Here is a 9,618-nt window from a genome sequence, read left to right as displayed (position 1 = left end):
AGCTGAACAATCTGAAGCAAAGAGAAGATATTTCTATTTTTTTTTCAAATTTTTTTGCAAAATTTCTAGGCTCTGAATTACCATTTAATATTTCCTCAAATTTATTAGAGCTTCATTATCTGTCCTTTGTAAGAATCAATAATTTTATTAAAATGTTAGTGACACACCATCTTAAAAAACAAAAAAGGTGGAGTGCAGTGGCTCACACCTGTAATCCCAGCACTTTGGGAGGCCATGGCAGGCAGATCACTCAAAGTCAGGAATCTCAATCTGTTGTGATCTCAGCTCACTGCAACCTCCTGCAACAAATTGTTGTATTTTTAGTAGAGACGGTGTTTTGCCATGTTGGCCAGGCTGGTCTCGAACTCCTGACCTCGTGTGATCCACCCAGCTCAGCCTCCCAAAGTGCTGGGATTATAGGCATGAGCCACCTTGCCCAGCCACTTACTCAATTCTATCCATTTTTTGAGGCAGGGGACTCACTGCTGCCCAGGCTGGAGTGAGCCCTCCAGGACTCAAGCGATATTCCTGCCTCCCAAGTAGCTGGGACTACCATGGGCCTCCACGTTCAGCTTTTTCTAATTACTTCTAAGATAGCCGTCTTCTCAGCTAATTTACTCCCTCACCCCAACCAAAAACTTAACAAAGATTTTTGTTTAAGCTGTATTTTTACTGATTGAAACACTACGAGAATTCAGGCCAAAGTCAACTAAAGGAAAAATGGTTGTTTTATTCATTAGTGCTTAAACCAGCCAAAGTAGTACTGATGTCATAATGCAGCAAACACAAGACCTCTTCCACAAATATTAGCATAATCAACAAAATAGGGGCTATAGTAAAACAGAGCCAAAAAGGGCTGAGGAAATCAATGAAGTATGTTACAGCTTAACCCTTCACCCTTCGCCTCAATAAGGTTTTTATTTTATTTTATTTTATTTTATTTTATTTTATTTTATTTTATTTTGACATGGAGTCTGGCTCTGTTATCCAGGCTGGATTGCTGTGGCACCATCTGGGCTCAGCCTCCTGAGTAGCTGGGATTACAGGTGCCTGCCACCACGCCCAGCTAGTCTTCGTATTTTAGTAGAGACAAGGTTTCACCATGTTGGCCAGACTGGTCTCGAACTCCTAACCGGAGGTGATCTGCCTCCCTTGGCCTCCCAAATAGCTGGGATTACAGGAATGAGCCACCGCGCCCGGCCTCAGTAGAGTTTTTTAAAAAATAAGCAAAGCCTCCCAATTCCAAACAATAGGAATATATTTTCATCACACCAATTTGTACTTCTATTTCTTATTCTTATTTTTTCCTTATTCTTGAGGTTAGATTCTAAACCCTAAAGGTACCCAAACTAGTATTAGATCTAGTTATCTATAGCCAGAGACAGCTAGTATCAAGTAGTCTTTAGCAGCCAAGGTTATTAAAATGCCTTTTCTCCAGGAAGATCCAATAGGAAAAAAAAAAGAAAGAAACCTCTCTGATTAGGCTCCAACCATACTCTACCCTCCATCAAACTGACTGGATAGGCATAATGGAAGCCAGAACACGTGGTTTCCAAACAAGAAAAATCCTATCAGGGAGGGGAGGAGGGAAAAGGAAGGTTCAGCCAGTGCCCAGACTGAAATTGAGTAATATCATTTTCACTCATCTTCACACATCTTCAGGTTGCATGTTCGTGGAGTAGTTTAGGAATAAATCCACGGTTTGTGGAGTACTACAATACCTAGTCGTCAGCTGTATTACATTAAGGCCTTCCCCAGCAGCTTCCAGGGCAGCCTCCAAGTCACTGGCAGGAGAATTTGGCTGGAACTGCAAGCAGGACTGCAGAGATTCCTCTCCACAGTTAGAGAAGGGACTGTTCCAGGCCTGATTGTTCCAGGACTGGGTGCACCAGGTCTGAGCGTTCCAGGAGTGGTTGCTCCAGGACTGGATGTTCTGGGTCTGGTTGCTCCAGGATGAATTGTTCCAGGTCTGGTTGCTCCACATTGGAAGGTTCCCAGTCGGGTTTACCAGGCATCCCTGGTGGCAGGAAGAGTAGAGGCTGGGGTAGGTAGGTGCTGAGGCCTTCTGAAAGAGAGGGAGGGATTAACGGAAAGGGTACAAAGACAACCACAACTGTCTGTGACTGGCGTTGTGTGTTTCAGGGATGGACAAGATTGAAAGATCACTGAAGGGAAAGAACAGAATAAAGTTTCCTGTTACCTGAGTCACACCATTGCTATTCTTTGGCCAGTTGTTTCTCTGCCACCTCTTAGATTTCATTCTCTGGTTCTGGAACCAGGTCTTCACCTGCAGGAAAAAGTGACAGAAATTACAAAATATTAGTAATACAGATGTTCCTTGAATCAAAGAATATCACTAACTTTTATTCCTGGCGAGGCGCCATGTCTCACACCTGTAATCCCAACACTTCGAGAAGCCAAGCTGGGCGAATTGCTTAAGCCTAGGAGTTCGGGCCAGCCTCACCAAAATGGTGAAACCCGGTCTCTACAAAAATTTAAAAAATTAGTCCGGCATACTTGGTGGCTCACGCCTGTAATCCCAGCACTTTGGGAGGCCGACGCGGGCGGATCACGAGGTCAGGAGATCGAGACCATCCTGGCTAACTCGGTGAAACTCTGTCTCTACTAATTATACAAAAAAAAAAAAATTAGCCAGGCGTGGTGGCGGGCGCCTGTAGTCCCAGCTACTCAGGAGGCTGAGGCAAGATAATGGCCTGAACCCGGGAGGCGGAGCTTGCAGTGAGCCGAGATCACGCCACTGCACTCCAGTCTGGGCGACAAAGCCAGACTCCCTCTCAAAAAAAAAAAATTAGCCAGGCATAATGGTGTGTGCCTGTGGTCCCAGTTACTCAGGCACAGAGATGGAAGGATCACTTGCACCTTGGAGGTGGAGGGTGCAGTGAGTCGAGATTGCACAGCTGCATTCCAGCCTGGGCAACAGAGAAAGACTGTCTTAAAAAAAAGAAGAAAAAAGAGAAATGACCATTTTCGATAAAAAATAAAGGTTAAAAACAAAAGAAACTGGAGGCTGCTGGCAGAAAGAAAAAAAGGAAAAAGAAGAGACAGTTTTTATTTTAATGAGAACCAGTGTAAGTTAGGAATTGTCCTAACCTGAAAAGTGGAGTTACGTCTTTTTTTTTTTTTTGAGACGGAGTCTTGCCCTTTTGCCCAGGCTAGAGTGCAGTGGCAAGATCTCGGCTCACTGCAACCTCCGCCTCCTGGGTTCAAACAATTCTCCTGCCTCAGCCTCCTGAGTAGTTGGGATTACAGGCAGCCACCACCACGCCGAGCAATTTTTTGTATTTTTAGTAGAGACGGGGGTTTCATCATGTTGGCCAGGCTGGTTTTGAACTCCTGACCTCAGGTGATCTGCCTGCCTTGGCCTCCCAAAGTGCTGGGATTACAGGTGTGAACCACCGTGCCCAGTCCATAATTCTTTTTGATAAAGGGAATGTTGGAAAGATTTTCACAATATTGGTCTGTGCAAGAAAAGAAACTGGTTAAGTTATATCACATTCACATAATAGATATATAATGAAAGAAAGAGGTGAAGAACCTTCCGATGTAGAACAACCAGACCTGGAACAATTCATCCTGGAGCAACCAGACCCAGAACATCCAGTCCTGGAGCAACCACTCCTGGAACGCTCAGACCTGGTGCACCCAGTCCTGGAACAATCAGGCCTGGAACAGTCCCTTCTCTAACTGTGGAGAGGAATCTCTGCAGTCCTGCTTGCAGTTCCAGCCAAATTCTCCTGCCAGTGACTTGGAGGCTGCCCTGGAAGCTGCTGGGGAAGGCCTTAATGTAATACAGCTGACGACTAGGTATTGTAGTACTCCACAAACCGTGGATTTATTCCTAAACTACTCCACGAACATGCAACCTGAAGATGTGTGAAGATGAGTGAAAATGATATTACTCAATTTCAGTCTGGGCACTGGCTGAATCCTTCCTCTCCCCTCCTCCCCTCCCTGATAGGATGTTTCTCGTTTGGAAACCACATGTTCTGGCTTCCATTATGCCTATCCAGTGAGTTTGATGAAGGGTGGGGTAATGGTTGGAGCCTAATCAGAGAGGTTTCTTTCTTTTTTCCTATTGGATCTTCCCTGAGAAAAGACATTTTGAAAACCTTGGCTGCTAAGGACAACTTGATAGAAGCTGTCTCTGGCTATAGATAACTGGATCTAATACTAGTTTGGATATCTTTAGGGCTTAGAATCTAACCTCAAGGATAAGAAATAAAAGTACAAATTGGTGTGATGAAGATATATTCCTATTGTTTGGGATTGGGAGGCGTTGCTCATTTTTTAAAAAAACTGTTGAAGTCAGGCATGGTGGCTCATGCCTGTAATCTGTAATCCCAGCACTTTGGGAGGGCAAGGGAGGCAGATCACCTCAGGTTAGGAGTTTGAGACCAGTCTGGCCAACATGGTGAAACCCTGTCTCTACTAAAATACAAAAATCAACTGGGCGTGGTGGCAGGACCATGTAATCCCAGCTACTTGGGAGGCTGAGGCAGTGAGCCCAGATAGTGCCACAGCAATCCAGCCCGGATGACAGAGCCAGACTCCATCTCAAAATAAAATAAAATAAAATAAAATAAAATAAAAACTCTATTAAGGTGAAAGGCGAAGGGTTAAGCTGTAACATACATCATCTTCATACTTAAATTATTGCAAGAGAGGGTGTGCTAACACATACCACACATATCTATGTGCATCCACAGAGATCTTAGCCATGCAAATTAGTCTGATTTTTGTTCACCTTATTGCAATGACAAAACAAGCCTACCTGTTTGTAGCTGAGGTTCAGGATGTTGGAAAGCTCTTGCATCTGCTGGAGGCTGAGGTATTTCTGTCTCTGAAATCTATCATTGAATACACACAGCTGGGGGGAAGAGAACACAGTTCTGGCCTTCTGTTTCTTGACCAGGACCTTGTCTTCCTTTTTTGTGGCACTATTCTCTGCAGAAGCGGATTGTTTGCCTTCGGGACTGGTGGAAGAATCGGGGCTGTCCTGAATAAGCAGATCCGTGGAGGAAGGAAGAGGAGAGACTGTTGGGAACAAATAAAAGGATGCTCTTCTCTAAAACTTTCTTCAAATATTAAAATATCCTGGTAAAAAAAATTGTTTTCAAAGTACTTTGATAATTCCCACAACCCGAGATCTAGGTAATAAGCACCTTCTTATTTATTTATTTATTTAGAGACAAAGTCTGGCTCTGACGCCCAGGCTGGAGTGCAGTGCGGTGATCTCGGCTCACTGCAACCTCCCCTTCCCAGGTTCAAGAGATTCTCGCCAGGCGCGGTGGCTCACACCTGTAATTCCAGCACTTTGGGAGGCCAAGGCAGGTTGATCACCTGAGGTCAGGAGTTCAAGAGCAGCCTAAGCAACATGGAGAAACCCCGTCTCTACTAAAAATACAAAATTAGCCGGGTGTGGTGACACATGCCTGTAATCCCAGCTACTCTGGAGGCTGAGGCAGGAGAATCGCTTGAACCTGGGAGGTGGAGGCTGCGGTGAGCCGAGATCGTGCCATTGCACTCCAGCCTGGGCAACAACAGCAAAACTATCTCAAAAAAAACAAAAAAAAAAAGAGAGAGAGATTCTCATAGTAGAGACAGGGTTTCACCATGTTGGGCAGGCTAGTCCTGAACTCCTGACCTCAAGTGATCTAGTCGCCTTGGCATCCCAAAGTGCAGGGATTACAGGAGTAAGACACTGCACCCAGCCATAGCACCTTTTTTTTTTTTTTTTTGAGACAAAGTCTCACTCTGTTGCCCAAGCTGGAGTGTAGTGGCGCAATCTCAGCTGGCTGTAACCTCCACTTCCCAGGTTCAAGCGATTCTCCTGCCTCAGCCTCCCGAGTAGCTGGGACTACAGGCTCGCACCACCGTATCTGGCTAATTTGCTTGTATTTTTAGTAGAGACACTGTTTCACTATGTTGGCCTGGCTGGTCTTGAACTCCTGACCTCGTGATCTGCCCACCTAGACCTCCCAAAGTGCTGGGATTAGAGGCGTGAGCCACCGCACCCGGCCCATGATAAGCATTTTTTTTTTCTTTTTTTGAGACAGAATCTCACTCTGTCGCTCAGACTGGAGTACATTGGTGCAATCTCAGCTCACTGAACCTCTGCCTCCAGGATTCAAGCAATTTTCTTGCCTCAGCCTCCCGAGTAGCTGGGACTATAGGTGCACGCCACCACGCCTGGCTAATTTTTTGTATTTTAGTTGAGATGGGGGTTTCGCCGTGTTGCCCAGGCTGGTCTTGAACTCCTGAACTCAGGTAATCCGCTCACCTCAGCCTCCCAAAGTGCTAGGATTGCAAGTGTGAGCCACCATGCCTGGCCGATAAGCACCTTCTTAACCAACCCTGGACACTTCGGCAAGCTTTCTACCGTATTGAGCCAAGAAGTGTTATCGGTATTTTGCACATAGTGGACCGAGTTGGGAGAGATCTGTAACGGCATGGCCAATATCATTGCTAAGCAGGGATACCACTTTTTGCTTTAAATTGATGCTCAAAAGCCCACACACTGGCTGTTAATCGGTCAGAATGGAGATCCACCAATTCCCGCCTATTGCATCTCACCTTAAATCACTTTCTGTTTATGATCTTCATTGCCACCTAAGTGATTTTTTAAATGACATGAATCTGGGGATCCTATATTACCAGTATCTTGGCTGGGCGTGGTGGCTCACACCTGTAATCCCAGCACTTTGGAAGGTGGAGGCGGGCAGATCACTTGAGGTCAGGAGTTCAAGACCAGCATGGCCAACATGGTGAAATCCCAGCTCTACTATAAATTACAAAAATTAGCCAGGAGTGGTGGCACTAGCCTGTAATCCCAGCTACTAGGAAGGCTGAGGCAGGAGAATCACTTGAACCGTAGAGACGGGGGTTGCAGTGAGCCAATGTTGCATCACTGCACTCCAGCCTGGGCAATAGAATGAGACTGTTGTCTCAAAAAATAAAAAATAAAGCCAGCAACTCACTGCCCAGTTCTCAATGCTAGAACCAGCAGGATATGTGAATTTTGATAGGCTTCTGTTTCAATCCAGGATTTTCCTTTACCAGCCCTCTGACCTCATCTCCAAAATTATTCCTTCGTTTATTAAAATGAGGTAACCAATTAAAATGGTCTAGCATAGGGCCTGGCATATACTGATTTTGTAACTAGAAATTAATTTTCTATACTACATAGTTTCAGTTGTCACTTAAATATGTATTTGGTCTGCGGTGACCCCAGTGTTCAACTCTCAATTCTACCCTGCAGTCACAGAACAAATGAAAAAGCTCTAAAGCAGCAAAAATTCAGTCTCCTGCTTCTTGCAAGTAGACCTGAAAAGCAAAGGAAGTTGTCAACTATTGATTAGAATTGGGGGAAATCTTAAATATTAGCTAGCTATCCAAACTGACACTTGAAGTGTGCTAAAGAAAACATGCTCATTCCCAAACCCAGCACTGTATTTTTAACATTTGAAATTATAAAGGCAAGAACATTAACACGAAGTTTAGAAAAACTGAGTGAATAGCCTGGTGCAGTGGCTCAATATCTGTAATCCCAGCTGGAGAAGCACTTGAGGTCAGGAGTTCGAGGCCAGCTTGGGCTACCAAGTGAGACCCCATCTCTACAAAAAGAATTTTTAAATTAGCTGGGCACAGTGAAGCACGCCTCTCTTCCTAGTACTTGGTAGGCTGAGGCAAGAGGATCACTGACCCCAGGGTTGAGGCTGCAGTGATCCATGATCACACCATTGCACTCCAGCCTGGGTGGCAGAGCGAGTCCCTGATTCTCAAAAAGAGAAAAGCAGGGTGACATTCAAATCTAAGGCTCAAATATAGCAATCGTGTTTACTTACTCCTTTTCCACAACCTACTCTTTGCAACATTAGTCATAATGTAAATGCACTTTTTAAGCTATTTTACAGTGTCAGTGTTACCAATGGCATTCTTGGTAAAGTTGGTTCATTCTTAAGTTTTTGAAAACTACTGAAAAATTGATTTTCAAAAAAGTGGTAGTGGCTTAATGAGTATCCCGAGTATCCCCCACCCCTTGCAGCTACCAGTCAGAAGCCCGAGTACTAGCACAGGTTTTGAAGGCAAACTGGACTTCTAGCTACGTTCTATTTGACTGTCAGTAGACTAAACTTTCTGGAATTATCTTTACGGTAAAGTTGGGTCAACACTTCCCAGGACTTAGGAGAAGTACACATGGGAGGTGCTCCCAAACTCAGAGCTGCCCAGTAACATCCACAAACCCAGAGAATGGAGAAGAGCCAGCCGTTAGTGACGTAGAAAGAATTACACAAATTATATATTAATCACAGAAATCTCATCGTGATCTGCCATGCCATTTTTGGCAAAACAAAAACATCATGCTCGTCCCTGAGCTATGATGTTAGGTCTTCTGGTTAATTAGCAGTAACATCTTCTATAGCTGTGTGTCCAGTGCTATGTGAAGGTGTACGCATCACCTTCATTTAACTTTGTTTCCACCATGCCTAAGCCCGTAGGTTCTCAAATTTACTGCACTGTTCAACTGCCAAATTCTGTGTCCTTCAACTCAGTGCATAATCCTGAGACCTGGGACACAGTTAAAAGGGCAGGTGCCACCAAGTTACAATTGAAATGGGTTTTTTCTCCAGAGGATTAGTTGATATTAACCACTTGCTTATAGTAATAGGGTATTAATGCTCAAGAGGGAAATGATCCCTTAACCCTCTCTACTTCCCTTTTCTCTTAAGGAACTTGGCCTTTCAAGGATAAATTTCTTTCTTACCAGTCTCTGTGTGAGGCATCTCAGCAGAAGACATTTGCAAGGATGGATGGTTTTCTTCAGACCCACAAACCGCAGGTGGAGGTGACCAGTCTTTACAGTCGGATGCTTCGGAGCAAGGCAGGTTTTATGGACAAGCTGGATTCACACTCATGTCATTATTGGAGAAGAGTAGGAAAAATTTAAGAAGTGGACTGGAAAAAAGGCTAAGATGGCTTTAAGACTTTTTTCTGGAAGATCTTAGAGAAATATGATCTCCAGGAGCGAAAGTATCAAGAATTTGGGATGAAGTGAGTCGCCTTCACAGCAACAGGAGGCAACCAGCTCAGTCCAGCAAAATGTTAAAAGCCTGGAGTCTCTAGATTTATAAAGAAAGCTCTATCACCCTTCGACCCACCCCTCCTGGCAGGCACACCCCCACCCTTGTGAATTCTCAGTTAATCCCGTCTGCCAGTCTCACCAAGGCCATTGTAATGCAAAAGTAGCTGTGGAGTAACCCAGACGAGGTCGGGCACTAGAAAACTGGACAACAGAACCTGAAGACAAATCCAGCAATAAATACTTCTAGGTTCACCACGTTTCCAACTTTTAAATCAGGAATGATGATATTGTCATGTCTTTCAATATTACCTCATGCCCATCTTGTGTGTTTGGGGGGTTTTTTTGAGGTGGGAGGGAGGTGTGTTTTCCAAAGGAATAAAGTTTTTAGAGTTGGATTCCAGCACTAACATTTACGGTCATAAATAGTCTAAAGTGGCCGGGTGCAGTGGCTCATGCCTGTAATCCCAGCACTTTGGAAGTCTGAGGTGAGCAGATCATTAGGTCAGGAGATCGAG

General features: G+C 44.6%; 1 protein-coding gene across 2 annotated transcripts; it reads right to left on the bottom strand.

Annotated features, from left to right (window-relative positions):
- Positions 1–710: 710 nt before the first annotated feature.
- LOC102131002 (homeobox protein NANOG-like) lies at positions 711–9,362 on the bottom strand. Of its 2 annotated transcripts, none has more exons than XM_065523498.1 (4): positions 8,786–9,362; positions 4,793–5,055; positions 2,201–2,287; positions 711–2,065 (listed from the first exon to the last, which is right to left on the bottom strand). In XM_065523498.1, the coding sequence occupies exons 1-4, from the start codon at positions 8,817–8,819 to the stop codon at positions 1,649–1,651; spliced, it is 801 nt and encodes a 266-aa protein (XP_065379570.1). In that variant the 5' UTR covers positions 8,820–9,362; the 3' UTR covers positions 711–1,648. The 2 variants fall into 2 exon arrangements, with proteins under 2 accessions (XP_065379570.1, XP_073864650.1); XM_074008549.1 differs by having other exon boundaries at positions 4,793–5,017; positions 8,786–9,347.
- Positions 9,363–9,618: the final 256 nt, after the last annotated feature.

This window comes from Macaca fascicularis, chromosome 11 (genome assembly GCF_037993035.2).
Source record: "Macaca fascicularis isolate 582-1 chromosome 11, T2T-MFA8v1.1".
NCBI classification, from domain to species: domain Eukaryota; kingdom Metazoa; phylum Chordata; class Mammalia; order Primates; family Cercopithecidae; genus Macaca; species Macaca fascicularis.
This window is presented reverse-complemented; position numbering and strand designations above follow the sequence as displayed.

Excerpts from the sequence above, each read along its gene's own strand:
- LOC102131002 (XM_065523498.1), bottom strand. The coding sequence starts at position 8,819 with ATGTCTTCTGCTGAGATGCCTCACACAGAGACTG. Across the intron at positions 5,056-8,785 it reads GATGCCTCACACAGAGACTG|TCTCTCCTCTTCCTTCCTCC; the intron begins GTAAGAAAGAAA and ends TGTTCCCAACAG. Across the intron at positions 2,066-2,200 it reads ATAGCAATGGTGTGACTCAG|AAGGCCTCAGCACCTACCTA; the intron begins GTAACAGGAAAC and ends CCTCTCTTTCAG.